This window comes from Betta splendens, chromosome 1, assembly GCF_900634795.4.
Source record: "Betta splendens chromosome 1, fBetSpl5.4, whole genome shotgun sequence".
Lineage (NCBI taxonomy): Eukaryota > Metazoa > Chordata > Actinopteri > Anabantiformes > Osphronemidae > Betta > Betta splendens.
Window position 1 is genome coordinate 626491 of NC_040881.3, and position 24337 is coordinate 650827.

The following is a 24337-nucleotide window of genomic DNA, read 5'->3' on the forward strand; positions in this document are numbered from 1 at the left end:
GCCCCGATCTCATGGATCATGGACCACCTCACCAACCGCCCCCAGTACGTCCGCCTGCAGAACCTTGTGTGACACCGTGCTCTGTAGCACAGGAGCTCCACAGGGGACAGTCCTGTCTCCCTCCTCTTCACCCTCTACACCTCAGACTTCAGGTACAACTCAGAGTCCTGTTGTCCAGAACTTCTCTGATGACTCTGCTACTGTAGGACGTATCCAGGGTGATGTCACAGAGTACCAGGAAGTGGTGGACAGCTTTGGACTGGTGTGGACAGAACCACCTCCAACTGAACATCAGTCAAACTAAGGAGCTGGTGATTGACTTTAGGAAATCTGTGAGCGCTGTCACCGCTCTCACTATAAAAAATGAAGAGGTGGAGGTGGTGACCGAGTACATGGGAGGGTACTTGGACCATAAACTGGACTGGAAAAAGAAGTCCTCAGCTGTGAACAAAAGGCTCAGAGCAGGATGTACTTCCTGAGGAGGCTCAGGTCCTTTAACGTCTGCAGCTCCATGCTGAGGATGTTCTATGAGTCTGTGGGTCCAGTGTTTTAGGCTGTGGTCTGTGGGGCAGCAGCATGAATGGAGCAGACAGTAACAGACTGGACAAAGTGATCAGGAGGGCTGGTTCTGTTCTGGGGTGGAGCTGGACCCCCTACATGCTGTAGCTGAGAGGAGGATGCTGGTCCAACTCACTATAGACAACACCTCCACCCCCACACAGTGTGTGTCTGGACAGAGGAGCACCTTCAGCCACAGCTGATCAGTATTAGGTTCTCCACAGAACGCCAGCGGAGAACCTTCCTACCGATGCCATCAGCCTGTACAACAAAAGGGTTGATCTTCATCCATGCAGTGACATGTATATAAAACTTTAGCTACTAATTACATGTGATTAGAAAACAGTAATTAGACTAGATGTGAACGTGTGTAGATGTGTTAGCATTCTATTTTTAATCTCCGTCCTTGTGTTTACCTCCATCTGTGACAGCGATCAAAGTGTGCAGAATGATTTCCCTCTGGGATCAATAAAGTTTTTTAAACTTGAATGTTCAGAGCAAGTAAGTAAGTAAAACGACTGGCTTGGCCCTGGCCACCTCCCTGCGCTCTGACCCCTGGGTGACCTTCATGTCTGCTGGAGACCGCGCCTTTGTTCCAGTCTGGTCCGGCAGTCTCATCACCATTCATCTCACACTGTTAACTGAAGATTAAGCAGGCTTTTAACTCCCAGGACAATGAATCAGTTGAGCTGAACATGTGACCTGTTTGTGTTTTAACTCTAGTTTTGTCCGTTTTATACAAGAGTTTACATATAAGTGTTGTTATCTTTTATGTTTGGATGACTAGTAATTTAAATTGACTACAGTAAAAAGGCAATATAATTAAATATGCCATGTTTTCATTATATTTGATTCATACTCAGCAATGTTTTAGTCGCTCGGTGCTGAACGTTTCCTTCGTCCCAGATTTGACTCCAGTTCTTCATGTGTCTGAATGATGTTTTCTTCAAAGAATAATGTTTAATATTTTGCATGTGGAGCATTTTGGAAGCCACCGTCGATCGGCGTGAACGCCGACGCTTTGGGACTACATTACCCATGGTCCCATTCCGCCTCTATTTCCGGGTAGGTAGCGCTAACAGCCATGTTTGATTCGATTATGCTGCTGTTCTGCCTGCGACAAGAAATCTAGCCCCGGTGCTGAGCAAAGAGCGGTGTTTCGCGCAGTCCAGCCAGAGCTCAGGTTTTCTCGCGTCCGCCTCCAGCTGCATTCGCCACAGCCACAGCCCAGCGCCAGGAGCCAACGATGAATCCCGAGTAGTAAGTGGGGTTTGGCGTGTTACGACAGCTCCGGTCGAGCTGTCACATTAGCCTGCTTAGGCTAGCGTTAGCTCTCTGGGCGGACCGACCGTCAGCTGCTTTGTCTTCGGTGTCAAATTGGTGCGCGAGCCGGACACGATGTCACATGACAGCGGGGACATTCGCCTCCTCGCCGTCGTCTGCGGACGCTGTGTGATTAGTGAAACCCAGATTATGGTGACTAGTGACGTGTTTGTTGGAAGCTGGCTGGGTGGCTCAGCTAAGATAGCAGGCTAACTCCGTAACATGGACCCGGACATTTAACGGCCAATTCATTTATCCGCTGCCATCTGAAGTTCCCACGTGAAGGTTCGGTTCTGATGTGGCGTTAGGTGACGTCCAATATTCCAGGAATTAACCCTCAAATATGTGAGAGAACATTTGCTCGGCTACTTCGCTGCTGCACGTTGAGGTCGACGCTGTAATAATTGCTGGACAGGTTTTAAATTGGCTCCACCTGAACTGGACCCGGAACACGCGGCGCACCTGTAGATCTGGGATGGGAACAAAAGTCATCTCCAGGCACAAAGTAGCTCCAAGAGCTCTCAGAAAACCCAACAAATTCGACATTAAGCGAACTTTTTTTAATTGAAAGCTAATTAAAAAGTCCAAACCTCCAGCGGAACCATTGTGGGCCAACTTCTGCCTCATGCGGTCAAATGAACGATTGCTAATGATGCTGTCTCTCCTACAGCTGAACTGCTTGAGAAGCACTTAATACTAATGTTGCTCCTCTCCCTCATCACAGTGACTATTTATTCAAGCTGCTGTTGATCGGTGACTCTGGTGTGGGGAAGTCGTGTCTTCTCCTCCGGTTCGCGGTAAGTGTCTGTCTCTGCTGCTGTTGTGCGACAGACTTTCAACATTGTGATGTGTTGACAGACCCACAACCTGCGTGTGTTTCCTCAGGACGACACATACACAGAGAGCTATATCAGCACCATCGGCGTGGACTTCAAGATCAGGACCATCGAGCTGGATGGGAAGACCATAAAACTCCAGATCGTACGTAGAAGCAGTGGAACACGCCATGAACCAATAAATGCAGGTGGGGGTTGAACCGGCTGCTGACCAACTCTGCTTCGCATCCTCAGTGGGACACGGCCGGACAGGAACGCTTCCGCACCATCACGTCCAGTTACTACAGAGGCGCCCACGGCATCATAGTCGTTTACGACGTGACAGACCAGGTCAGTGTCCACCACTGTTCTGATTCAAGGCTGTTTGACCTAAGGCCGAGGACAGGAGGAGCCAGGGTTGCAGTGACGTTTGGGCGCAGTTGTTGTTGTTTTTACCGGTTGCTGTCATTTTTCCCACTTTGTTCTCAGGAATCCTTCAACAACGTCAAGCAGTGGCTACAAGAGATCGACCGCTATGCCAGCGAGAATGTCAACAAGCTGCTGGTGGGCAACAAGTGCGACCTGACAACGAAGAAGGTTGTGGATTACACCACAGCCAAGGTACAAGGACAGCGGGGCTTAGACTGAGGTTGGTCGGTCCTGATGGTCTGGGATTAGTCAGTCTTGATGGTCCTGATGGTCTGGGATTAGTCAGTCTTGATGGTCCTGATGGTCTGGGATTAGTCAGTCTTGATGGTCCTGATGGTCTGGGATTAGTCAATCCCGATGCTCCTGTGTTCTGGGATTAGTTAGTCCTGCAGGGTCTGGGGTTGGTCAATCCTGATGGTCCTGAAGGGTCTGGGGTTAGTCAGTCCTGATGGTCCTGAAGGGTCTGGGGTTAGTCAGTCCTGATGGTCCTGAAGGGTCTGGGGTTAGTCAGTCCTGATGGTCCTGAAGGATCGGGGTTAGTCAGTCCTGATGGTCCTGAAGGGTCGGGGGTTAGTCAGTCCTGATGGTCCTGAAGGGTCTGGGATTGGTTAGTCCTGATGGTCCTGTGGTCTGGAATTGGTCAGTCCTGATGGTCTGGGATTAGTTAGTCCCAATGGTCGGTCAGTCCTGATTGTCCTGATGGTGTGGGGTTGGTCAGTCCTTGTGGTTTTGAAGGGTCTGGGGTTGGTCAGTCCTTTATGGTTTTAAAGGGTCTGGGGTTGGTCAGTCCTTATGGTTTTGAAGGGTCTGTGGTTAGTCAGTCTTGATGGTTCTGAAGGGTCTGGGGTTGGTCAATCCAGATGGTCTTGGGTTAGTCTGTCCTGATGTTCTGGGGTTGGTCAGTCCTGATGGTTCTGAAGGGTCTGGGGTTGGTCAATCCAGATGGTTCTGAAGGGTCTGGGGTTGGTCAATCCAGATGGTCTTGGGTTAGTCCGTCCTGATGTTCTGGGGTTGGTCAGTCCTGATGGTTCTGAAGGGTCTGGGGTTAGTCAATCTAGATGGTCTTGGGTTAGTCTGTCCTGATGTTCTGGGGTTGGTCAGTCCTGATGGTTTTGAAGGGTCTGGGGTTAGTCAATCTAGATGGTCTTGGGTTAGTCTGTCCTGATGTTCTGAAGTGTCTGGGGTTGATCAGTCCTGTAGGGTCTGTGGTTAGTCAGTCCCGATAGTCCTGGGGTTGGTCAGTCCTGATGGTCCTGAAGGGTCTGGGGTTGGTTACTCCCGATGGTCCTGGGGTTGGTCAGTCCTGATGGTCCTGAGGGGTTTGGGGTTAGTCAGTCCCGGTGGTCCCGATAGTCCTGGGGTTGGTCAGTCCCGATAGTCCTGAAGGGTCTGGGCTTAGTCAGTCCTGATGCTTTTGAAAGGTCTGGGCTTAGTCAGTCTAGATGGTCTTGGGTTAGTCCGTCCTGATGTTCTGGGGTTGGTCAGTCCTGATGGTCCTGAAGGGTCTGGGCTTGGATAGTCCTGATAGTCCTGGGGTTGGTCAGTCCTGATGGTCCTGAAAGGTCTGGGGTTGGTCAGTCCTGAGGGGTCTGGGGTAAGTCAGTCCCGGTGGTCCTGGGGTTGGTCAGTCCTGATGGTCCTGAAGGGTCTGGGCTTAGGTAGTCCCGATAGTCCTGGGGTTGGTCAGTCCCGATAGTCCTGAAGGGTCTGGGGTTGGTCAGTCCTGAAGGGTCTGGGGTTGGTCAGTCCTGAAGGGTCTGGGGTTGGTCAGTCCTGATGGTCCTGGGGTTAGTCAGTCCTGATGGTCCTGATGGTCCTGGGGTTAGTCAGTCCTGATGCTCCTGTGTCCCCAGTACAGTTTTTTTTTTCAGGGACACCACCCTCTCCCCAGCTTCATTTGCTTCACCTAGGAAACAGCAGCTGATAAAACAAACTTTTAGGGGCAGTCTCATCATTTATGTATTTATTTTCAAGGCCTGTTTAAAACTGAACTTCATCCTTTAGTAAGTGATTGTTGTACCTGCTGCTGCTGCTTCACATCAGATTTTAGAGGCTGCAGAAAAGGACTGTCATGTTGGATACCAATAGGCTTTCTACTCCCACCTGTTATCTAGGAGTTTGCTGACAATCTGGGGATCCCCTTCCTTGAGACCAGCGCTAAGAGCGCCACCAACGTTGAGCAAGCCTTCATGACCATGGCGGCTGAGATCAAGAAGAGGATGGGTCCCGGGGCCACCGCCGGCGCCTCGGAGAAGTCTAACGTCAAGATCCAGAGCAAACCAGTCAACACCTCATCTGGAGGCTGCTGCTGAGACCCTGAACCTGCCCAGAGCCACGACCAGTCTCCACGTTACCATGCTCCACGGGGAGGACGAGGACTTTGAGCCGACCGGTTTGTAATTGTGTGTGCAACACAGATTCCCACCCACCCTTCCAAAGTCAGCAACAGGACGGAAAGACCACCCTCCTCGCAGAGCAGCCTGGGCCTTGCTTTGTTCCTACGCTTCCATACACTCTACTGGAAAACAAACATATTAAATTTTTAACGGCGTGAATTCAACTAATGAGAGAAACCTTTCTTGTGCATCTGTTCTGTTTGACTGCTTTTGTCCTCTGACACTACCTTTACTCTTTATTTGGCTGTGGATGTGAGCAGCAGCATTTTTGCCCCAGCCTCCTCAGAATCAGCAGCTCTTCCCATGAAGCACATGCTTAAATCAGCGTCACGCGTGTCACAACGGACAACGTGCTCTCTCGCTCACATCTGGAATGCAGTCACAAGGCGAGCGGCTTCCTGTCCAACCGTCAGGAAGCGCTGCCTTAACGTCACCCGCTCCGACTTCACAGTGTCGCCCTTAAAACCTTGTGCCAGTGCCTTCGAGGCAGGAGATTACCACGATGTTATGCCTTTGGCGCTCGTGTTGTCGGCGTGTTCGTCTCCGTCGTCCGCATGTGCTGCCATAAGCATGTGCTGCATTGGAGCTGACGTCAGCAGTCACTGCTTCTCTGCCCACAGCACAACCCCGATGGGAGAACGTCAATCAGTCTGCGCCAGTGATCGCTCAACTGTATATATTTATACATAAATGTATGACGTGAAGCAAATGACACGATGAATAGCTGCAAGTAGTGACCAGTGGCTGCAGACTTGACATTTTTGTGGCAGAATGTCTACTATTAAAATAATGAAGGAGATCTTTGAGAAGCGCTGGTGCCTGTGGTGTCCTTTCCTACTTTCTCGTTTTCTCTTCCCTGTCTTTGACCTGGTTTCCTTCTCAGGCCTGAACACAGAGCCCCTTGTTATTAAACCTTTAAAAACCCTGAAATGGCCTCAGACAAACGTGAGACATCTGTGTCCACAGCAGAGTTGATATTTGGTTTAATATTGGTTCAACAGCAGAACATGAACTGGTTCCATCTGCTCCAGAGTGGAGGTTCTGTTTGTTTACTTTTATAAATGAGAAATTAGTTTTTATGTAAATGATTAATCAACAAATTCCTTCTGTCTAATATACATCCATATAATAAACATGAGTGGAAGCGCATGTTAATGTGTCTACTTGAACACCAGATCAATAATAAACTAGTAAAGAACAAAAACCTTTTCAGGCTGAGGTAATAGTTTCTAATTAAGCACAGAATGTTTCTCATAATTTTTATTGTCTGTATGGATTGTAGCTGAAGTCGTTGTTAATAAAGTTCCACATGAATGTTTAGAGTTTATTTACTAGACTACAGAGAGCCTCGTTATGGACGTCACACATCCCATTAATGTAGATATTCACCAGGAACCAAGATGAACACTGGATCTAATGATGACTGAAGTAACCAGCATGAGTTCAGGCATTAAATCCACAGTAACTTAATAACCTGAGTCTGAGCTAAGATAAGCCAGGAGGCTGCTTTTGTAGAACCAAGTTGGGATAAATTCATCCGGAATATGAGAAAAATGTTTCACCTAGTTAATTACTGCTCCTCATGACTTGTTTCATTAAATGTGTGTCAATCATCTGTCAGAAATACAGATGTTCCCCTTCATTCAGCCCAGCTTCAGGTTGTGATCAGACACAGGGGCAATGGTGAGCACATGTGAGAGATGTTATTTTAAACAGCGACCACTATGAAGCAGAAGAGGTTGGAACAGAACCAGGAACCAGTGGACCTGTGGCTGCAGCCAAACTGATGCTCACAATAATGAACCTGGAAGCTCAACAGACTTTGGCCTGGGAAGCAGAGAATCCCCGGTTTGATCTCTGCCTCTGGCCCCAGGTGTGTCCTTGAGCAAGACATTTCACACTAACTCTCCAGACGCCCTTGTGTGGCAGCTCACTGACATTCTACAAGCGTGAGTAAATCTGGGGACCCAGAACTAAACATTTCAATGTTTTTATTTCATACTTTTATCCTGAAAAATCTCTGTTGTCATTTTAAATGACTTTATGCAACACTTAAACCAGTAAATGATTGTGTTTGATGCCCAAAACCTCTATCAAGCTGCATCTTCAGCACAAACACCTGAAACCCTGCTGTCTGTCTTCTGATCAGACAGACCAGTATGACCAGTCTGCAGACCAGCAGGCACTGGTTCAACGAGGTACAACTGTGCAGACGCATTACACACAAACACAGCACGACTGAACACTCACCTTCCTAAAATGTTTCTGGATGTTCAAGAGTTCAAAGTACTCATGAATACAAACAAAAGCTGGAACCTGCGACTGGACCCAGCCACAGGTGCAGGAACGGCTTGTCCTTATTGCAGCTCTGTACTGGACAGACAAATCTGAACTATATAAACTAACATGAGTGTTTTCCTGAAATGATTCTGGACCAAAATATTTGGTTCACCTGGGTTTCCTGTCACTCAGTATTAATTAAGGTTGAACCAGGACCCGACTGACTGATCCACTTGTTCCCTCAGCAATGGTTCTGAAAACAAAAGCCCAGTGATTCACAGAACAGCAGTTCTACAGAACTGCGGACAAACAACGACACAACATTCACCCTGATTTCAGTGTAAAAATATAAAGGTAGCTGTTTATATAATTTCTATTGAAATGAATATTCACTCTGTTCACTCTTCTTCAGAGCTGGAAGCCAAAAACAGACTTACTCTCCTGTGAACTGGAGAGACGAGACCACAGCGACACACACCTAATGTTTCCGCCTATGATTCCTTGCAGTCAGCCTCAGCCCACAGCTTTGTGCCGGCCCCCGCAGCAGCGACAGGCCACGCCGCAGCGGTAGCAGGCCCGGAGGGGGGCGTAGCAGCACATGCAGGGCGCCAGCAGAGACAGGCCCAGCAGCGCCGTCCAGCGCAGGCAGAAGCGTCCGTCGCTGGTGTCGCAGGAGCAGGGGTCCGAATAGTCGCCCTCCGGGTCCGACATGCAATGGTACAGCAGGCTGTCCGCACACCACATGAAGCTGACCCGCCGGATGCACGTCTGAACTGGGTCCGGGGCCTCCTGGCAGCGGCCCGGCCCGTTTTCCCCCTGCTGGAACATGTCCTGGCAGTAAACGCAGCGCAGGCGCCCACCGTCCTGCTGCCGCCGCTTGCCTTTAGCCTGCACATGCCGCGGCTGCACCGTCACCACCAGCTCCACCTGGCCACTCAGCGGGTACGGGTACGTGTAGTTGAGCTTAGCCGTCTCGCTCTTGGTGAAGTGGACGTAGGCATCAGGACTTTGGGCCCGTTTGGCTCGCGTGGCGGTGGCGTGACGATAGTCCTCGTAGCCGCTCAGCCACGCTCGCTCTCGGGGGTTGATGCGGACGACCTCCTCCTCCTCCACCTGGAAGCTGACACCACGTGGAAACATGTGCATCGCCTGCAGGAGCACACGCAGACTCAAGTCCTACCCAGACCCACCGTTTGCTGCCATGCTAGAACACGTTCCTATCCTCGTCCAAGGTGGAACCACAAGCAGTTATATGTCAGTGGAACCTTTTATGGAGTTTAGCTTGGGATGGTTGAAGTGGAATTCATATGAAGATGGCTAGAGCAGCAACAGTTCTAACAAGCCAGGATTAGTTCAGCTTCAGTACTCCTTCAACTCGTCTGAAGCCACATGAAAACCTGTTTCTCTAAACTCGTCCTTTTTAACTGACCTGAACCAATCCTCTAACTCTACTCACCTGGTCCAAGTAGTGATGGTCGGACGGACGGTGCTGCTCATAAAAATGTCCCAAGATGCAGTGGTGCCGTCGGGGGTCGTGGAAGCTGAGCATCGCTGGCTCTCTCCTCTGGGACGAGTTGGACGAGCTGTCGGTGGCAGTCTGCAGGAACAGGGGAGAGGTGCACACAGGCCACGCCCCCACACAGTGATGTCACTGTAGGGGAAGGTTGGGGATTGGGCGCAACAATTCACTTCCCCACAGATGAGTCATGCTACAGGCTCCAGGGCCTGAGACGAGTGCAGCTATAAACTGTGTCTGGCTTTTGAAACACTCCGGTACAGTACACCAGCTCTCAGCGACACACAGTTATTAAAGAACGAATGGACACAGACATTTTTAATCATCCTCAACTAAAACTACCAACAGGAATCGAGATGTTAAGATGCTGAGACCGTGAGTGTGGACAGGCAGAGATTCTCACCGTGAAGACGTCATCATCTCCAAGCTCTGCCTCGTTCTGCAGCGTTGATGAAGACGTGGTGGAGCCTGCAGAACAGAGGAAGATCGACCCACGTGACCTGACTGAGGACCAGTCTACAGAATGAAGGCTAAACAGGGGCAGGACGTCTCTTTGCCTTTCCTCTCTAGTAAAGCACCCCGGTCCTACCTTCTGTCAGGTCCTCCAGGGCCTTCCTCACCCCTCGGTCGAACGCTCGGGCATCAGCGGGGCTCTGGAAGGTCAGGCCACATTTCTTGTTGTCCACCTTCCAGTGGTGGAATGTGGGCGTTGCCTTCGTATAGACCAGATCCTTCTTCAGGAAGCACTCCAGGATCACCTGAAGGAGAAGGAAGCTTGGTTGCGTCGGTCTGGGTGTGAGTATGAATGTCTGCTGCTTTGTCTCTGGACCCACCTGTCTGTCTCTAACACGTTCTCCATGAATCAGGAAAGCGCTGCGTCCCAGTAGTCCGGCCGGCAACAGCCTGCACACGCCCACTCTGCTCAGGCAGCCATCCTGCGCCAACCAGCCACCACTCGACTCGTCTCTGGTCATCACCACGGCTTTCACGCGCACAATGTAGCTGTCACTACAACGGAGAAACTAGTCAGCACAGACCTAACACCTCGGGAGATATAATCCAGTCCCAAGACGCAAATACTGAACATGACACGGGTTTAGGTCTCTGGCACTAATATCTGACACAGTACAACCTAGAACCAGGTTCCTGGAGTAGAAAAGTCGGCTGCTGCCCCTGACGACCAGGTCTGTCCTTGACGACTAAACCTGCCCCTGACGACCACGTCTGCCCCTGATGACCACTTTTACCACAACGACTAAATCTGCCTCTAACAAATAAATCTGACCCTGACAACTTAATCTGACCCTGACGACTAAACCTGCCCCTGACGACAAAATCTGCCCCTGACGACTAAACCTGCCCCTGACGACTAAATGTGCCCCTGACGACTAAATCTGCCCCTGACGACCATGTCTGCCCCTGACGACTAAATCTGCCCCTGACGACTAAATCTGCCCCTGACGACTAAACCTGCCCCTGACGACTAAATGTGCCCCTGACGACAAAATCTGCCCCTGACGACTAAACCTGCCCCTGACGACTAAACCTGCCCCTGACGACTAAACCTGCCCCTGACGACAAAATCTGCCCCTGACGACTAAACCTGCCCCTGACGACTAAATGTGCCCCTGACGACTAAATGTGCCCCTGACGACCATGTCTGCCCCTCACGACTAAATCTGCCCCTGACGACTAAATCTGCCCCTGACGACCATGTCTGCCCCTGACGACTAAATCTGCCCCTGACGACCACGTCTGCCCCTGACGACCACTTTTACCACAACGACTAAATCTGCCTCTAACAAATAAATCTGACCCTGACAACTTAATCTGACACTGACGACTAAACCTGCCCCTGACGACTAAATCTGCCCCTGACGACTAAACCTGCCCCTGACGACTAAATGTGCCCCTGACGACAAAATCTGCCCCTGACGACTAAACCTGCCCCTGACGACTAAATCTGCCCCTGACGACTAAATCTGCCCCTGACGACCATGTCTGCCCCTGACGACTAAATCTGCCCCTGACGACCATGTCTGCCCCTGACGACTAAATCTGCCCCTGACGACTAAATCTGCCCCTGACGACCATGTCTGGCCCTGATGACCACGTCTGCCTCTGACGACCACATCTGGCCCTGACGACTAAATTTGAGCCCTGATGACTACGTCTGCCCCTGACGACCACATCTGCCCCAGACGACTAAATCTGCCTGACAGCCACATCTGCCCCTGACGGCACTAATATCTGACACAGTACAACCTAGAACCAGGTTCCTGGAGTAGAAAAGTCGGCTGCTGCCCCTGACGACCAGGTTTGTCCTTGACGACTAAATCTGACCCTGACGACCACTTTTACCACGACGACTAAATCTGCCTCTAACAACTAAATCTGACCCTGACAACTAAATCTGCCCCTGACGACCAATTCTGCCCCTGATGACTAAATCTGCCCCTGACGACCAAGTCTGCAACGACGACTAAATCTGCCTCTAACAACTAAATCTGCCCCAGCGACTAAATCTGCCTGATGACCACGTCTGCCCCTGATGACCACTTTTACCACAACGACTAAATCTGCCTCTAACAAAAAAATCTGACCCTGACAACTTAATCTGACCCTGACGACTAAATCTGCCCAAGAACCACGTCTGCCCCTGATGACTAAATCTGCCCCTAACGACTAAACCTGCCCCTGACGACCATGTCTGCCCCTGACGACTAAATCTGCCCCTGACGACAAAATCTGCCCCTGACGAATATGTCTGCCCCTGACGACTACACCTGCCCCTGACGACTACACCTGCCCCTGACGACTAAACCTGCCCCTGACGACTAAACCTGCCCCTGACGACCATGTCTGCCCCTGACGACTAAATCTGCCCCTGACGACCATGTCTGGCCCTGATGACCACGTCTGCCTCTGACGACCACATCTGGCCCTGACGACTAAATTTGCCCCTGACGACTAAATTTGCCTAACAACTAAATCTGCCCCTGACGACCAATTCTGCCCCTGATGACTAAATCTGCCCCTGACGACCAAGTCTGCCACGACGACTAAATCTGCCTCTAACAACTAAATCTGCCCCAGCGTCTAAATCTGCCTGACGACCACGTCTGCCCCTGATGACCACTTTTACCACAACGACTAAATCTGCCTCTAACAAATAAATCTGACCCTGACAATTTAATCTGCCCCTGACGACTAAATCTGCCCCTGACGACTAAACCTGCCCCTGACGACCATGTCTGCCCCTGACGACTAAATCTGCCCCTGACGACAAAATCTGCCCCTGACGACTAAATCTGCCCCTGACGACTAAACCTGCCCCTGACGACTAAATCTGCCCCTGACGACTAAATCTGCCCCTGACGACCATGTCTGGCCCTAATGACCACGTCTGCCTCTGACGACCACATCTGGCCCTGACGACTAAATTTGCCCCTGACGACCATGTCTGCCCCTGACGACTAAACCTGCCCCTGATGACTAAATGTGCCCCTGACGACTAAATCTGCCCCTGACGACCATGTCTGGCCCTGATGACCACGTCTGCCTCTGACGACCACATCTGGCCCTGACGACTAAATTTGAGCCCTGATGACTGCGTCTGCCCCTGACGACCACATCTGCCCCAGACGACTAAATCTGCCTGACAGCCACATCTGCCCCTGGCGGCACTAATATCTGACACAGTACAACCTAGAACCAGGTTCCTGGAGTAGAAAAGTCGGCTGCTGCCCCTGACGACCACGTCTACCTCTGACGACTAAATCTGACCCTGACGACCACTTCTACCACGACGACTAAATCTGCCTCTAACAACTAAATCTGACCCTGACAACTAAATCTGCCCCTGACGACCAATTCTGCCCCTGATGACTAAATCTGCCCCTGACGACCAAGTCTGACCCTGACGACTAAATCTGCCCAAGAACCACGTCTGCCCCTGATGACAAAATCTGCCCCTGACGACCATGTCTGCCCCTGACGAATATATCTTCCCCTGACGACTAAACCTGCCCCTGACGACTAAACCTGCCCCTGACGACTAAATCTGCCCCTGACGACCATGTCTGGCCCTGATGACCACGTCTGCCTCTGACGACCACATCTGGCCCTGACGACTAAATTTGAGCCCTGATGACTACGTCTGCCCCTGACGACCACATCTGCCCCAGACGACTAAATCTGCCTGACAGCCACATCTGCCCCTGACGGCACTAATATCTGACACAGTACAACCTAGAACCAGGTTCCTGGAGTAGAAAAGTCGGCTGCTGCCCCTGACGACCAGGTTTGTCCTTGACGACTAAATCTGACCCTGACGACCACTTTTACCACGACGACTAAATCTGCCTCTAACAACTAAATCTGACCCTGACAACTAAATCTGCCCCTGACGACCAATTCTGCCCCTGATGACTAAATCTGCCCCTGACGACCAAGTCTGCAACGACGACTAAATCTGCCTCTAACAACTAAATCTGCCCCAGCGACTAAATCTGCCTGATGACCACGTCTGCCCCTGATGACCACTTTTACCACAACGACTAAATCTGCCTCTAACAAAAAAATCTGACCCTGACAACTTAATCTGACCCTGACGACTAAATCTGCCCAAGAACCACGTCTGCCCCTGATGACTAAATCTGCCCCTAACGACTAAACCTGCCCCTGACGACCATGTCTGCCCCTGACGACTAAATCTGCCCCTGACGACAAAATCTGCCCCTGACGAATATGTCTGCCCCTGACGACTACACCTGCCCCTGACGACTACACCTGCCCCTGACGACTAAACCTGCCCCTGACGACTAAACCTGCCCCTGACGACCATGTCTGCCCCTGACGACTAAATCTGCCCCTGACGACCATGTCTGGCCCTGATGACCACGTCTGCCTCTGACGACCACATCTGGCCCTGACGACTAAATTTGCCCCTGACGACTAAATTTGCCTAACAACTAAATCTGCCCCTGACGACCAATTCTGCCCCTGATGACTAAATCTGCCCCTGACGACCAAGTCTGCCACGACGACTAAATCTGCCTCTAACAACTAAATCTGCCCCAGCGTCTAAATCTGCCTGACGACCACGTCTGCCCCTGATGACCACTTTTACCACAACGACTAAATCTGCCTCTAACAAATAAATCTGACCCTGACAATTTAATCTGCCCCTGACGACTAAATCTGCCCCTGACGACTAAACCTGCCCCTGACGACCATGTCTGCCCCTGACGACTAAATCTGCCCCTGACGACAAAATCTGCCCCTGACGACTAAATCTGCCCCTGACGACTAAATCTGCCCCTGACGACTAAATCTGCCCCTGACGACTAAATCTGCCCCTGACGACCATGTCTGGCCCTAATGACCACGTCTGCCTCTGACGACCACATCTGGCCCTGACGACTAAATTTGCCCCTGACGACCATGTCTGCCCCTGACGACTAAACCTGCCCCTGATGACTAAATGTGCCCCTGACGACTAAATCTGCCCCTGACGACCATGTCTGGCCCTGATGACCACGTCTGCCTCTGACGACCACATCTGGCCCTGACGACTAAATTTGAGCCCTGATGACTGCGTCTGCCCCTGACGACCACATCTGCCCCAGACGACTAAATCTGCCTGACAGCCACATCTGCCCCTGGCGGCACTAATATCTGACACAGTACAACCTAGAACCAGGTTCCTGGAGTAGAAAAGTCGGCTGCTGCCCCTGACGACCACGTCTACCCCTGACGACTAAATCTGACCCTGACGACCACTTCTACCACGACGACTAAATCTGCCTCTAACAACTAAATCTGACCCTGACAACTAAATCTGCCCCTGACGACCAATTCTGCCCCTGATGACTAAATCTGCCCCTGACGACCAAGTCTGACCCTGACGACTAAATCTGCCCAAGAACCACGTCTGCCCCTGATGACAAAATCTGCCCCTGACGACCATGTCTGCCCCTGACGAATATATCTTCCCCTGACGACTAAACCTGCCCCTGACGACTAAACCTGCCCCTGACGACTAAATCTGCCCCTGACGACCATGTCTGGCCCTGATGACCACGTCTGCCTCTGACGACCACATCTGGCCCTGACGACTAAATTTGAGCCCTGATGACTACGTCTGCCCCTGACGACCACATCTGCCCCAGACGACTAAATCTGCCTGACAGCCACATCTGCCCCTGACGGCACTAATATCTGACACAGTACAACCTAGAACCAGGTTCCTGGAGTAGAAAAGTCGGCTGCTGCCCCTGACGACCAGGTTTGTCCTTGACGACTAAATCTGACCCTGACGACCACTTTTACCACGACGACTAAATCTGCCTCTAACAACTAAATCTGACCCTGACAACTAAATCTGCCCCTGACGACCAATTCTGCCCCTGATGACTAAATCTGCCCCTGACGACCAAGTCTGCAACGACGACTAAATCTGCCTCTAACAACTAAATCTGCCCCAGCGACTAAATCTGCCTGATGACCACGTCTGCCCCTGATGACCACTTTTACCACAACGACTAAATCTGCCTCTAACAAAAAAAATCTGACCCTGACAACTTAATCTGACCCTGACGACTAAATCTGCCCAAGAACCACGTCTGCCCCTGATGACTAAATCTGCCCCTAACGACTAAACCTGCCCCTGACGACCATGTCTGCCCCTGACGACTAAATCTGCCCCTGACGACAAAATCTGCCCCTGACGAATATGTCTGCCCCTGACGACTACACCTGCCCCTGACGACTACACCTGCCCCTGACGACTAAACCTGCCCCTGACGACTAAACCTGCCCCTGACGACCATGTCTGCCCCTGACGACTAAATCTGCCCCTGACGACCATGTCTGGCCCTGATGACCACGTCTGCCTCTGACGACCACATCTGGCCCTGACGACTAAATTTGCCCCTGACGACTAAATTTGCCTAACAACTAAATCTGCCCCTGACGACCAATTCTGCCCCTGATGACTAAATCTGCCCCTGACGACCAAGTCTGCCACGACGACTAAATCTGCCTCTAACAACTAAATCTGCCCCAGCGTCTAAATCTGCCTGACGACCACGTCTGCCCCTGATGACCACTTTTACCACAACGACTAAATCTGCCTCTAACAAATAAATCTGACCCTGACAATTTAATCTGCCCCTGACGACTAAATCTGCCCCTGACGACTAAACCTGCCCCTGACGACCATGTCTGCCCCTGACGACTAAATCTGCCCCTGACGACAAAATCTGCCCCTGACGACTAAATCTGCCCCTGACGACTAAACCTGCCCCTGACGACTAAATCTGCCCCTGACGACTAAGTCTGCCCCTGACGACCATGTCTGGCCCTAATGACCACGTCTGCCTCTGACGACCACATCTGGCCCTGACGACTAAATTTGCCCCTGACGACCATGTCTGCCCCTGACGACTAAACCTGCCCCTGATGACTAAATGTGCCCCTGACGACTAAATCTGCCCCTGACGACCATGTCTGGCCCTGATGACCACGTCTGCCTCTGACGACCACATCTGGCCCTGACGACTAAATTTGAGCCCTGATGACTGCGTCTGCCCCTGACGACCACATCTGCCCCAGACGACTAAATCTGCCTGACAGCCACATCTGCCCCTGGCGGCACTAATATCTGACACAGTACAACCTAGAACCAGGTTCCTGGAGTAGAAAAGTCGGCTGCTGCCCCTGACGACCACGTCTACCCCTGACGACTAAATCTGACCCTGACGACCACTTCTACCACGACGACTAAATCTGCCTCTAACAACTAAATCTGACCCTGACAACTAAATCTGCCCCTGACGACCAATTCTGCCCCTGATGACTAAATCTGCCCCTGACGACTAAATCTGCCCAAGAACCACGTCTGCCCCTGATGACAAAATCTGCCCCTGACGACCATGTCTGCCCCTGACGAATATATCTTCCCCTGACGACTAAACCTGCCCCTGACGACTAAACCTGCCCCTGACGACCATGTCTGCCCCTGACGACTAAATCTGCCCCTGACGACAAAATCTGCCCCTGACGACTAAACCTGCCCCTGACGACTAAACCTGCCTCTGACGACCATGTCTGCCCCTGACGACTAAATCTGCCCCTGACGACTAAATCTGCCCCTGACGACCATGTCTGGCCCTGATGACCACGTCTGCCCCTGACGACTAAATTTGCCTAACAACCACATCTGCCCCAGACGACTAAATCTGCCTGACAGCCACATCTGCCCCTGACGGCACTAATATCTGACACAGTAAAACCTAGAACCAGGTTCCTGGAGTAGAAAAGTCGGCTGCTGCCCCTGACGACCAGGTTTGTCCTTGACGACTAAACCTGCCCCTGACGACCACTTTTACCACGACGACTAAATCTGCCTCTAACAACTAAATCTGACCTTGACAACTAAATCTGCCCCTGACGACTAAATCTGCCCCTGATGACCACGTCTGCCTCTGACGACTAAATTTGAGCCTTGAAGACTACGTCTGCCCCTGACGACTAAACCTGCCCCTGGCGACTAAATCGGCCCCTGACGACTAAATCTGCCCCTGACGACCACGTCCACCTCTGACGACTAAATTTACCTAACAAAAACATCTGGCACTGACGACCACGTCTGCCCTTGACAACTAAATCTGCCCTTGACAACTAAATCTGCCCCTGACGACTAAATCTGCCCCTGATGACCACGTCTGCCTCTGACGACAAAATTTGAGCCTTGAAGACTACATCTGCCCCTGACGACTAAACCTGCCCCTGGCGACTAAATCGGCCCCTGACGACTAAATCTGCCCCTGACGACCACGTCCACCTCTGACGACTAAATTTACCTAACAAAAACATCTGGCACTGACGACCACGTCTGCCCTTGACAACTAAATCTACCTCTGTCGTCTTGGCCCGACGACGAAATCTGCCCCTGATGACGAAATCTGCCCCTGACGCCAAAATCTGCCCCTGACGACGAAATCTGCCCCTGACGACCACGCCTGCCTGTGACGACTAAATCTGCCCCTGACGACCACGTCTGCCTCTGACGACTAAATTTGACCCCCGATGACTACGCCTGCCCCTGGCGACTAAATGTGCCCCTGGCGACTAAATCTGCCCGAGAACCACGTCTGCACCTGACGACCACGTCTGGCCCTGATGACCACAGCTGCCTCTGACGACTAAATTTGCCCCTGACAACTAAATTTGCCTAATAACCACATCTGCCCCTGATGACCGTGTCTGCCACGACGACTAAATCTGCCCCTAACATCTAAATCTGCTCCTGGCGACTAAATCTTCCCGACAACCACGTCTGCCCCTGATGACTAAACCTGCCTGACAACCACATCTGCCCCTGACGACCAATTATGCCCCTGATGATTAAATTTGTCCCTGATGACTAAATCTGCCCCTCACGACAACGTCTGCCAGGACGACTAAATCTGCCTCTAACAACTTAATTTGCCCCTGACAACTAAATCTGCCTGACAACCACATCTGCCCCTGACGACCATGTCTGCCCCTCACAACTAAATCTGCCCCTGACGACTAAATCTGCCCCTGACGACCACGTTTGCCCCTCACAACTAAATCTGCCCCTGACGACTAAATCTGCCCCTGACGACCACGTTTGCCCCTCACAACTAAATCTGCCCCTGACGACCACGTTTGCCCCTGACGTCCACGTCTGCCACAACGACTATCTGCCACGACGACTAAATTTACCCCTAACAACTAAATCTGCCCCTGGCGACTAAATCTGCCCGACAACCACATCTGCCCCTGACAACCATGTCTGCGCCTGACGACTAAATCTGCCCCTGATGACAAAATCTTCCCCCTGACAACTAAATCTGCCCCTGATGTCTGCCTCTGATGACTAAATCTGCCTGTGATGACTAAATCTGCCCCTGACGACCACGTCTGCTCCTAATGAGCACGTCTGCCACGACGACTATCTGCCCCTGACGACTAAATCTGCCCCTGGTGACTAAATCTGCCCCTGACGACAAAATCTGCCCCTGACGACTAAACCTGCCCCTGACGACCATGTCTGCCCCTGACGACTAAATCTGCCCCTGACGACCATGTCTGGCCCTGATGACCACGTCTGCCTCTGACGACCACATCTGGCCCTGACGACTAAATTTGCCCCTGACGACTAAATTTGCCTAACAACTAAATCTGCCCCTGACGACCAATTCTGCCCCTGATGACTAAATCTGCCCCTGACGACCAAGTCTGCCACGACGACTAAATCTGCCTCTAACAACTAAATCTGCCCCAGCGTCTAAATCTGCCTGACGACCACGTCTGCCCCTGATGACCACTTTTACCACAACGACTAAATCTGCCTCTAACAAATAAATCTGACCCTGACAATTTAATCTGCCCCTGACGACTAAATCTGCCCCTGACGACTAAACCTGCCCCTGACGACCATGTCTGCCCCTGACGACTAAATCTGCCCCTGACGACAAAATCTGCCCCTGACGACTAAATCTGCCCCTGACGACTAAATCTGCCCCTGACAACTAAATCTGCCCCTGACGACTAAGTCTGCCCCTGACGACCATGTCTGGCCCTAATGACCACGTCTGCCTCTGACGACCACATCTGGCCCTGACGACTAAATTTGCCCCTGACGACCATGTCTGCCCCTGACGACTAAACCTGCCCCTGATGACTAAATGTGCCCCTGACGACTAAATCTGCCCCTGACGACCATGTCTGGCCCTGATGACCACGTCTGCCTCTGACGACCACATCTGGCCCTGACGACTAAATTTGAGCCCTGATGACTGCGTCTGCCCCTGACGACCACATCTGCCCCAGACGACTAAATCTGCCTGACAGCCACATCTGCCCCTGGCGGCACTAATATCTGACACAGTACAACCTAGAACCAGGTTCCTGGAGTAGAAAAGTCGGCTGCTGCCCCTGACGACCACGTCTACCCCTGACGACTAAATCTGACCCTGACGACCACTTCTACCACGACGACTAAATCTGCCTCTAACAACTAAATCTGACCCTGACAACTAAATCTGCCCCTGACGACCAATTCTGCCCCTGATGACTAAATCTGCCCCTGACGACTAAATCTGCCCAAGAACCACGTCTGCCCCTGATGACAAAATCTGCCCCTGACGACCATGTCTGCCCCTGACGAATATATCTTCCCCTGACGACTAAACCTGCCCCTGACGACTAAACCTGCCCCTGACGACCATGTCTGCCCCTGACGACTAAATCTGCCCCTGACGACAAAATCTGCCCCTGACGACTAAACCTGCCCCTGACGACTAAACCTGCCTCTGACGACCATGTCTGCCCCTGACGACTAAATCTGCCCCTGACGACTAAATCTGCCCCTGACGACCATGTCTGGCCCTGATGACCACGTCTGCCCCTGACGACTAAATTTGCCTAACAACCACATCTGCCCCAGACGACTAAATCTGCCTGACAGCCACATCTGCCCCTGACGGCACTAATATCTGACACAGTAAAACCTAGAACCAGGTTCCTGGAGTAGAAAAGTCGGCTGCTGCCCCTGACGACCAGGTTTGTCCTTGACGACTAAACCTGCCCCTGACGACCACTTTTACCACGACGACTAAATCTGCCTCTAACAACTAAATCTGACCTTGACAACTAAATCTGCCCCTGACGACTAAATCTGCCCCTGATGACCACGTCTGCCTCTGACGACTAAATTTGAGCCTTGAAGACTACGTCTGCCCCTGACGACTAAACCTGCCCCTGGCGACTAAATCGGCCCCTGACGACTAAATCTGCCCCTGACGACCACGTCCACCTCTGACGACTAAATTTACCTAACAAAAACATCTGGCACTGACGACCACGTCTGCCCTTGACAACTAAATCTGCCCTTGACAACTAAATCTGCCCCTGACGACTAAATCTGCCCCTGATGACCACGTCTGCCTCTGACGACAAAATTTGAGCCTTGAAGACTACATCTGCCCCTGACGACTAAACCTGCCCCTGGCGACTAAATCGGCCCCTGACGACTAAATCTGCCCCTGACGACCACGTCCACCTCTGACGACTAAATTTACCTAACAAAAACATCTGGCACTGACGACCACGTCTGCCCTTGACAACTAAATCTACCTCTGTCGTCTTGGCCCGACGACGAAATCTGCCCCTGATGACGAAATCTGCCCCTGACGCCAAAATCTGCCCCTGACGACGAAATCTGCCCCTGACGACCACGCCTGCCTGTGACGACTAAATCTGCCCCTGACGACCACGTCTGCCTCTGACGACTAAATTTGACCCCCGATGACTACGCCTGCCCCTGGCGACTAAATGTGCCCCTGGCGACTAAATCTGCCCGAGAACCACGTCTGCACCTGACGACCACGTCTGGCCCTGATGACCACAGCTGCCTCTGACGACTAAATTTGCCCCTGACAACTAAATTTGCCTAATAACCACATCTGCCCCTGATGACCGTGTCTGCCACGACGACTAAATCTGCCCCTAACATCTAAATCTGCTCCTGGCGACTAAATCTTCCCGACAACCACGTCTGCCCCTGATGACTAAACCTGCCTGACAACCACATCTGCCCCTGACGACCAATTATGCCCCTGATGATTAAATTTGTCCCTGATGACTAAATCTGCCCCTCACGACAACGTCTGCCAGGACGACTAAATCTGCCTCTAACAACTTAATTTGCCCCTGACAACTAAATCTGCCTGACAACCACATCTGCCCCTGACGACCATGTCTGCCCCTCACAACTAAATCTGCCCCTGACGACTAAATCTGCCCCTGACGACCACGTTTGCCCCTCACAACTAAATCTGCCCCTGACGACTAAATCTGCCCCTGACGACCACGTTTGCCCCTCACAACTAAATCTGCCCCTGACGACCACGTTTGCCCCTGACGTCCACGTCTGCCACAACGACTATCTGCCACGACGACTAAATTTACCCCTAACAACTAAATCTGCCCCTGGCGACTAAATCTGCCCGACAACCACATCTGCCCCTGACAACCATGTCTGCGCCTGACGACTAAATCTGCCCCTGATGACAAAATCTTCCCCCTGACAACTAAATCTGCCCCTGATGTCTGCCTCTGATGACTAAATCTGCCTGTGATGACTAAATCTGCCCCTGACGACCACGTCTGCTCCTAATGAGCACGTCTGCCACGACGACTATCTGCCCCTGACGACTAAATCTGCCCCTGGTGACTAAATCTGCCCCTGAAGACCATGTCTGCCACAGCGACTAAATCTGCCCCTAACAACTAAATCTGCCCCTAATGACCACATCTGCCCCCGATGACCACATCTGCCCCTGAAGACCATGTCTGTTCCTGATGAGCACGTCTGCCACGACGACTATCTGCCCCTGACGACCATGTCTGACCCTGACGACCCTGAGTTGAACATAGACTCTTCATACTGGTACATTTCCACAGCCTCAGCTTTGCTACTGCCACAACTGAATGGTCAGAGGCAGCAGGGAATGCTGCACACACAGTGATTTGTGTGTTTAGCATGAGTCATCACAGCATCATACATTTACTCCTATTTGACATAGTCAGAGCCTGACTCTACACAACACAACCCCATCAACTGCCTGACCCAGTTTCTGAACCTGATCCGGAGACTGGACTGGAACCCTTAGCAGCTCAGTGAGCTAAAAGCTACTGGAGAAGAAACAAACCAGCAAGCACTGGTTTCTGTGTTTTATTTTGTTTATGAGGAGATGATGGTCTGACACTAGTTACTGGAAATCATGAATGCAATGTGTCGCTCAGATGCATTTTGCTGCCATTTGACCATACCTTAGTATTTGACTCCAGCCCTGCTCATCGGCTTCGCTGATTTCTCTATTACTATCATATTTCTACATGTATTTGTACTTCCGACCCCTGACATGATGGACCTGCCCTCCTGGCACCTGCTGCAGGCTGAGCCGTCATGTCACATGACCAGCCCCATGCACTGTAACTGGCTGAAGGACGGAACTGAGGCTTTCGCACCCTCAGGTCTGTGTCAGGGATAGATCATGATTTTAACCACAGTGACACCTCCTGTACTTCAGTACTGTGTCTTATCCAAACTGCATTCTACACATATTAGTACCTAATAATACTGCACAGCTACTGCATGTGTCTAGTGGGCGACTGTAGAAGCAGTAGCACTGATGGCAGCAGATGTTTGGGCGTACTAGTGGTAGAACAGGTTGTTCATAACAGACACAACAATGTATATGAATGTGTGTGTGTACTAGTACTAATGTGTGTACTAGTATTGACTCTTATGTACCTTTGTACTCTAATACTCAAGTGTCTGATCTGTCTGTTCTGTCCATCATGATGTCTCCCCTCCATCGACTGAATCTGAATGTGCCTCCACACGCCTATCTGAGAGGAAGAGGAGGAGGATGAAGAGGCCCTGCACCCAGTCATCAGTGAGGCCGGAACCAGCAGCACCAACAGTGTGTGTGTGTGTGTGTGTGTGTGTGTTGGGGGGTATTTACTCGTCTGGGTGCGTGTCCTCGCTCATTTTTTGCCCTTTCACCTCCGGTACCGCCGAGCTCCCGCCGCGGCTGCACACAGCGGCGTCTTCATGCTTCTTCGCCGGCTCCGTTCCGCTCTCCGTCCGGTGGTTTAGTCCCGGTGGATGTTGTCCCCGGATCCAGCGTCTCCTCCTCCTCCTCCTCCTCCGCTTCGCCCACTCCTGCTTCCTCAGCCGCTGAAGCGCATCTCTGAGAGGCGCATCCGCTGTTTCTGCCGCTTCGCTCCCCTCCTCCTCCTCCTCTCAGGCCGAACCGGGCTGGAATGCGGTAAAATGGTGCTGTGGCGTGTGTCGGTGCGGATGGCCCCGGACGAGCCCCATCTCCCCGTTACTCCATGTTGTATTCAGACTGCAGACGGAGCGGGGGGGGGGGGGGTGACGTTGGACCCGAAGGACTGTAGCGTCACGTGCTACC

General features: G+C 51.7%; 2 protein-coding genes across 2 annotated transcripts; one reads left to right on the forward strand and one right to left on the reverse strand.

Moving 5' to 3' along the window:
- The first annotated feature begins 1629 nt into the window (after positions 1-1629).
- Positions 1630-6670, forward strand: LOC114857872 (ras-related protein ORAB-1). The gene is made up of 6 exons (XM_029154780.3): positions 1630-1818; positions 2606-2678; positions 2767-2862; positions 2952-3047; positions 3186-3317; positions 5240-6670. Exons 1-6 carry the CDS (start codon positions 1805-1807, stop codon positions 5435-5437), a joined length of 609 nt encoding a protein of 202 aa, XP_029010613.1. The 5' UTR covers positions 1630-1804; the 3' UTR covers positions 5438-6670.
- An 825-nt stretch (positions 6671-7495) lies between these two features.
- Positions 7496-24262, reverse strand: spred2a (sprouty related EVH1 domain containing 2a). The gene is made up of 6 exons (XM_029154517.3): positions 23885-24262; positions 10151-10325; positions 9907-10075; positions 9721-9785; positions 9258-9398; positions 7496-8950 (listed from the first exon to the last, which is right to left on the reverse strand). Exons 1-6 carry the CDS (start codon positions 23908-23910, stop codon positions 8315-8317), a joined length of 1212 nt encoding a protein of 403 aa, XP_029010350.1. The 5' UTR covers positions 23911-24262; the 3' UTR covers positions 7496-8314.
- Positions 24263-24337: the final 75 nt, after the last annotated feature.

Bases quoted from the DNA above. Each gene is read 5' to 3' on its own strand.
- LOC114857872 (XM_029154780.3), top strand. The intron at 2,863-2,951 runs GTACGTAGAAGC...TCGCATCCTCAG, and splicing joins AGACCATAAAACTCCAGATC to TGGGACACGGCCGGACAGGA. The intron at 3,318-5,239 runs GTACAAGGACAG...CCTGTTATCTAG, and splicing joins TGGATTACACCACAGCCAAG to GAGTTTGCTGACAATCTGGG.
- spred2a (XM_029154517.3), bottom strand. From the start codon at position 23,910: ATGAGCGAGGACACGCACCCAGACGA. The intron at 10,326-23,884 runs GTAAATACCCCC...TCTCCGTTGTAG, and splicing joins GAGGACACGCACCCAGACGA to TGACAGCTACATTGTGCGCG. The intron at 10,076-10,150 runs GTGGGTCCAGAG...CTTCTCCTTCAG, and splicing joins AACGTGTTAGAGACAGACAG to GTGATCCTGGAGTGCTTCCT.